The sequence below is a fragment of the Chinchilla lanigera genome, unplaced genomic scaffold (assembly GCF_000276665.1).
Source record: "Chinchilla lanigera isolate Chin_1 unplaced genomic scaffold, ChiLan1.0 scaffold00049, whole genome shotgun sequence".
Taxonomy (NCBI): Eukaryota; Metazoa; Chordata; class Mammalia; order Rodentia; family Chinchillidae; genus Chinchilla; species Chinchilla lanigera.
In genome coordinates this window covers 6,115,640-6,122,802 of record NW_004955450.1, presented here as the reverse complement: position 1 = coordinate 6,122,802, position 7,163 = coordinate 6,115,640, and the positions used below count along the sequence as shown (strand labels likewise).

Genomic DNA, 7,163 nt, shown 5'->3' with positions numbered 1-7,163 from the left:
GGGCAGTGACAGCGGAGGAGCCGCCGCGCACGCAGCCTGGCAGGGCTCCGGCTCGGTGCACAGCCCGCGCGGGACGGGACGGACGGGCCGGGCTGGGCCCCGGGAGGTGCGGGGGACCCCGAACCCCAGATTCCGGGGCTCCGGCCACACAGGCTGGGGGAGTCGGGGAGGGGCCGGGGACCCGCTCAGGGGTGAGGGCGGCGGTCCCCCGGGTCCCCGGGGTCGCGCTCGCGGAAACTGAGCACCGAGCGCCGAGCACCCCGGGCGCGCGGGCCGCGGGACTCACCGCGCTGGCTGCGGCGGCGGTGGACGACGCAGGGCCGGGCGCGTCCTGCCTCCTCAGGCGGGACTTGAGGCTCTTCATGGCTGCTCAGCAGCCCGGCTCCCGGAGGGAGGGAGGCGCGCCGGGCCCGCGCGCAAACCTCCAAGTCTGCGGGCTGCGGGCGCGGACGCGGCGCAGGAGGAGTAGACCGCGGGGGCGGCGCCCACAGCGCCAGCCCCACCTGCCACCTGGGGCCGGCGGCCGACGCTCCGCGCCCGAGGGGGTCCCTCCCGCAGCCAATCGGAGCGCCGCCTGGCCGGAGGCGGGGCCTACTCTGACCAATCGGAATCCGGGAAGGGGGCGGGACTTCCCCTTTAAACTGAATAACCCTCTTCCTCCCAGCGGGAGAAGCTGGGATGTTCGGCTGGGACGGCTGAGTAAGTCCTCCGCCGGGCTCCAGGCCCCTGACCCTCTACCCGGCTGCTGGAGCTTAGCGTCCACAGACACCGAGGTCCTGCTGCGGTGAGCTCTCCTCTCCCCGGACCCGCCCCCTCTTCCCACGCACGTGTTCTCTCCGGAGTAAAGTTCTCTTCCTTCCGCGGGTCCCAGAAACGACCCTGGGTCACCTGCACACACACCAGCACGGGAAAGCAGCTCCTTTCTCCCTGATGTTTCACGACACAAAGCCCAGTGTCAGAAATCTGTCAGTCACACGCGTCCAAACGTCCAGAGACAGCCTCTGAGAAGGTCCTGATTGTACAGAAGGACGTGCAATTAGCAACACACTTCCGTAAAGTTAAAGCACATGTTGGGTATGAAATTATTTATTGAATGCAGACTCTGCCGCTTTGGCGGGAAAGGGGTGGGATGGGGCATCGATAAATAAAAGTTGCCCACGTAGCCAGCACAAATAAATGAATTTATATACTTATATATTTTTATACATTTTTATTTATATATATATATATCTGTTCTTACAGAAACACTTTGACACTATAGGAAAAGCATACAATGAATACTATATGCACAGACGAATATGTACATACACATGCACATACACTGTATTTTTTAATTTTTATTTTATAAAGTAGTAAAAAAAGAACAATAGTAAGATATCAACATCACAGAGATAAACAAGACAAAGCAAGAACATTAAAAATGATGCAGGGTTTCAGAACAAAATGATAGGAATTAACAGTGGTTATATTACATATTCTTATCTTCAACTGCATTGCTCAGATTATCAGGTATAAGAATGCAAGATTGATCAAAGCATTAAGGAGAATAAAAAAATTATTACTAAAAAAGACATTACAGACGATACAGAGTTTCACCAGACAAAATGGTAGGAATTCTCAGTTGCTCAGATTAAGTGAAATAAATCGGACCCGTATGTGTAAACATCATATTGCCTCGCTAGTGTAAGAACCTGAAAGAGTAAATAAAACCCAAACTGAAAGAGAAAGAAATTGTTCAAAGGAAGGAACAACTGGGATGAGGGAAAGAAGAAAAAGAAGGAAGGCAAGATATATAGATATATACACAGACAGAGAGATATGTATGGATAGCTGTATTGCTCGTGTCTGGTGGTTTATTGAAAAGAACAGTTAATGCTTAAAGTTTTTTATATTTTGACCAATTTTGCATGTTTATATCTGGTAATCTGAGCAACTGATTTGAAGACAATCATACACTATATTCTTATAGAAACATAGATAAAAGTATACAATTGATTTATGTAAATCTGGGTTAATGCAAATCATTTAATAGGGAGAGATAAGAGTCAGGTGAGAAACACCCAATAATTTGTTGATAATGTAACAGCTTCAAAAAAGAATCTTCCTTGGAGTCAGTTTTTCCCAGCGAAATGTTTACTCTAGCAGGCACCCATTTGAAAGACAAACAGTCCACGTTGCTAACAAAGGACTCTTTTTGTCCGGAAAGGGCGAATCCTTTCTTTAGAGTTTCCTTAGACTAGCTCCGGGTTTTATTATGATATTGCAAGAGAGTTTTCAGAACTCCTTTGGAGAGACAGTGTTCAAAGACTGTTAATCCTTAACAAAAAGTCACTAATGAGTACTTGAGAAAACTAGTAAATTTTCTCTTGATTAGATCTATGGAAGGATATTTCCTTTGACACTCACTTTTCCTCAAGATCTGTGCCCAGTCAGTTTTTGTTGACTTTTTTTTTTTTTTTTGAGACAGGATCTCACTGTGAGATTCAGCCTGGCCTTGATCTATGTAACCCAGGCCAGCCTGGAACTCTTGGTGATCCTCCTGCTTCAGCCTCCCAAATGCTAAGACTATAGGCATACACCGCCACATCCAGCTCATTGCCTCTCTATTATATCTTCAGATGGCTGTTACTGTCCATCTTCATGGCCATTGCAGAATCTCCAGTCTCTCACTTCTCCTTCTCCGAGGCAGTTCCCATACCCTCTTCTCTCGCCACATTCAAAACTAAAACACGTTACGTAAGGGTGTTTTAAAAAAATAAATAGGTCATCTTTGTCACTAACCATGATCAAAAAGCTACACAAAGTTCTCCTCCTTTGTTCAGCAGAGCTCATGGGAAAAAAAAAAAAAATCCTTCTTTACTTGGTATTTAAGGATCTACAACATGGATCCAACCCTGTTCTCCAACCGTTCCCAGCAAAGTACTCATCAGCCCTTCTTCAGACCTGTGTCCTGACTGATGATTATGCATGCTGATCTTTCCTCTAATAATTTTCTCTCTGTCTAAACTCATACCAGAAAATACTACTGCCCCACAAGTGGTTGGAAGGGGCACAAGAGGCGCACACCATCTTCTGGAGTAACGCACTATGTATGACTATACTTTAATAAAGAAAGGTGTGCTTTTTTTTTAAATAAAGTATACATCCTTTCCAAGTGCCTCCAAGAACCTTCCCTGATCGCTCAACTGCAAGTGATCTCTTTCTCCCCTTCCCCCCAGTCTGCTGAATATTTCTGTTGGAGTAATTACACCTCTCCTTTGATCCTAACACATATGGTCTAACCTCATTAGTCGACTTCAACTCATTAAAATCGAAATAGCTGATGCATGCTGTATTTGAATTTCCTAGAAACACTAGCATGTTATAGGTGTTCAACAAGTATTTCCAGATGGGTCTACACATCCTTTGTGGTTACTAATGTGAATTTAGGTTGTTTGTTCTATGCATTCGTGTGACACTGTGAGGACCCCTTTCTACCATGAACACAGGTGAAATGACCTAGGGCTATGTTGCTGCTCAAATACTTGCCGCTCCATCAGTTCCTTCACTTGGGACTTGAGATAAACCCCTGCTTACCATCTAGTCCCCCAGCTGAATCTTAAATGTGAACTGTCTTCAGTAGCACTGTCTCCCCTGTGTAATTGGCTGTTGAGTTAATTGCAGCCTTATGCTGTCCTAGTGTCTCCTGGAGCATCCAAGTTATCATAGCCCTGGTGACTGGCATCTTTTCAGTTGCTGCTGGAGAAAGCAAACAGACAGAGCCACAAGTATAGCTTGCATCAGGTTCCAAAAATGTTGGGCAAGTTATTTTTATGAACTGTCTGCATGATGTCCCTATGATGTCCGTGTCCACTGGCCCTTGTGGATTTTTCCAGACTAGAAACTTGATAGTCAATGCCTGCTTATTCCCATTTAAGAGCAGCTGAGTAAATAGCACTGGTCTGAATATGCAGTAAAGTTTTCTATATTGATCTGGAAGCCCCTTCTATGAAGTAAATGCACTATTATTAGAGTTCGGCCAGACAGGTTTGATTTGGTTTTGTCCATTATTATCACTGCTTTTTATTTTTACCTTCCCTTTCGAGAAAGAGGCACTTGCCAAACCTAAATGGACTTTTGTTACCTTACTAAATCTACATGAAATATTTTGTTTTGTTTTGTTTCTTATTTTCTATAATAAATACAACCAGGAAAGGTAAGGTATTTTTTAAATTAGTTTATACAGACATATCATTTTTTAAAATGTCAAGTAATACAAAAGGGAACAGTCTCTTCATTATTCCTTTGGCCCCTGGTGCCAGAAACTTGTGTACTGTATAAGGGAACAAAGCCAGCTTAGATAGCCCACTTGGACAACAGCTTACTAACCTGTATAGTAGGAGTGCAGATGTGGGTGGTATTCAAAAAGGGAGAAGATCAGAGATACCTTGGCATAAAGAGGGTATCCCAAGTTCAGGCCCTTGGGTAGACACAGGTTAGAAGTAACACCAGATAGGCAGAGGATCCCGGGAAACCAAACAGAATAGAGAGAAAAACACAATTGGGAAATGTGTTCTGATAACTCAGATGGTACTAATAACAAGATGATTTCTCAAAAGAAGAATAAAGAATGAAGATGACAAGCCTAAAATTTGTACCGAAAATGATTCCTTTCCAAACAGGAAGAACTCTTTCCAAGTAAGCTCGGTTTACGAATTCCATGTCCAGTGACTTCCTGGGGAACCCAACCAATAAAGCCAGTCAACAGTTCCATGGAGGAGTCCAAGACAACCTTCATTCTCTCCTCATTCAGATGCCAAAGCAAATAGCTATGAGAGCCGCATGCAACCACAGAGTCACGAGGAAGAGCACCCCCACACAGAGCTCCTACGGCAGCCCCAGGAATGAGAGACCCGAGGCAGTTCCCATACCCTCTTCTCTCGCCACATTCAAAACTAAAACACGTTACGTAAGGGTGTTTTAAAAAAATAAATAGGTCATCTTTGGCACTAGTTTTAAAATCATCTGTATTTCTAGTAAACTGTCCAATGACTGCATCCTGGAAAACTAGAGCAGGAAGAAAAGAAGTGGGAAGAGGAGATAGCTTCTGTGAATACGACCATAGACCCTTGTGGGAGGGTTACTCAGTACTAAAACCTCTAGGATGTCAATTCCCTCTTACAGAAACAACTTCTTTAATCTCTCCTGTGGAGGGCTGTTTTGTGTTTAGCAATCTTAAATTTACCAGTGATCTCAGCACTTGGGAGGCTGAGGCAGGAGGATCGCTGCAAATTCAAGGCCAGCGTGGGCTACAAAGTAAGTTCAAGGCCAGCCTGAACTGCATATCAAAATACTGTCTCAAAAAGAAAAAAACTCTCTCAAACAAGACTGCTTTCTACCCATGTCCCCATCTTCCTTGACAATTACAAACTGTCATTAGTATAGAACACATGGACGGTGCTGTCAGTTTCAACACAGAGAGAAGGAGCAAAAAAAGCAAGAAGGGTCATGATCACGCACGAGATCAGACTTCCCCAGTATGCTGACCTCGTACCTGAAAGCAGTTGAGATACCGCCATTATTTCTTTGGCTTCAAGTTTAATGCCAAGAAAACCCAACCGGTTACCCTTGGTAAAAATTAACCTTTGTTATCAAGTCTTGATTACGCAAAGCTCAAGAAATACCACTACCTTCCCTTTAATGAGAAGATTGGGCCCTAGGAGCCCATGTTTCAAGGCAGAAGCTCTTGATTACCTTTGAAAACCTGGAGCCTAGATAAACACCAGGAATTTGGTTCAGGGATCAGTAACCATCTGATTCCGTAGGAAACTTTCCTAGACCTTGGAGTTCTCTTATCTTAGTCAGGATAGCAGGGTATGTGTAAACAATGAGCCGAATGACTGTCAAAGCCGAATGACTGTAGAGTAAGTTGAATAGAAAAGCGTCTTAGTTTTGAGTTGAAAGTATTGCAAATAAAGGCTGTCTCTATAGATTTTAAATGATAGCTTTATTTGTCCTGCAGACACTTTCCCTTCCAGCTCTCCAAGGGATTTTTCAAAGTCTTGGCAAAATTTTCAGTAAATACTCTTGACTGAGTGATTTAATTGCGAGTACTTATGTGGCTGGGTCAATGCTTGCAGTTACTCTACGCTGCTCTCTGCCCCTCATCCTACCAAAAAACAAAAACAAAAGCAAAAACACTGCAGGCAGAATAAGTGAAGCTAAATCCCACATTCAACGCACTTGGAAGATTTTTAAGCTTTATGACGGGTGTTCAACCACAATCTTATAGTCACTTAAACTGAAACTACTGTTGGCTATATTGGTTTAAGTCGTACTGGGAGAAAGGTCATAAACAAAATACTGGCTAGATACACATTCTAATGAAGTTATATGTAAGCATATTTATTATATATTATGTTATAAATTGTATTTTCTGTCGTATGAGAATATACCTATTTTATATTTTAATGTACTGTTTTGAATTCTTTCATCTATTATCCTCACAGATATATGCAAATCCTGATTTTCCTCAAAACATTGAGGCCTGTAAGTATAGATACAATATGTATTTTAAAAGGCTAATCTTAAAAATTAGTTACTATCATGATTCAATATGATTCATGCACTGATTTTTGTTTGTTTGTTTAACTGGATTACCAAAAGGCTCAGACTTGCTTCCTGGAAGAGAACAGTTTATGAATTTTTTTTCTCCGCACTTCTTCAAAACTATCTGAACTAGCTGGGCGTAGTGGTGAATGCCTGTAATCCCAGCACTCCAGAGGCTGAGGCAGGAGGATTGTTGTGAGTTCAAGACCAGCCTGGGCTACAAAGTGAGCTCAAGGCCAGCCTGAACTGCACAGTGAAACCCAGTCTCAAAAAAGACAAGGAAAGAAAAAAAACTGAAACAAAACTATCTGAACTAATATGTAAATTTTCATTGAATATTAAAATACAATTTTATATCCAGTTGCCAGGTAATACTTCATTGTCATAGTTATCTGGGAGAAATTTTCTGATTAAGGTACAATTCTTATATCCAACGATGTTATTCCACATTGCATTTAAGCTATCAGGAATATTTTAAAAATATATTTTATTCAGAGAGATTTGTCCAGAGTTTTGTGTTCATGGATTGTGTACATATTTTTTATATCATCTATGTTTGTTTCATACAAATATCA

The 7,163-nt window shown here is 42.9% G+C and overlaps 1 protein-coding gene and 1 long non-coding RNA gene across 2 annotated transcripts in view; one reads left to right on the top strand and one right to left on the bottom strand.

Moving 5' to 3' along the window:
* Positions 1 to 532, bottom strand: part of Uaca (uveal autoantigen with coiled-coil domains and ankyrin repeats) — a 73,075-nt gene extending 72,543 nt beyond the window's left edge. Inside the window, exon 1 of the mRNA XM_005393643.2 lies at positions 287 to 532. Coding sequence (XP_005393700.1) covers positions 287 to 364 — 78 coding nt within the window. The 5' untranslated portion in view covers positions 365 to 532. The remainder of the gene's footprint in view (positions 1 to 286) is intronic.
* Positions 533 to 679: 147 nt separating this feature from the next.
* Positions 680 to 6,788, top strand: LOC102010963. The gene is made up of 3 exons (XR_262533.2): positions 680 to 784; positions 6,489 to 6,528; positions 6,646 to 6,788. It is a non-coding gene; the product is annotated as an uncharacterized LOC102010963 (long non-coding RNA).
* Positions 6,789 to 7,163: the final 375 nt, after the last annotated feature.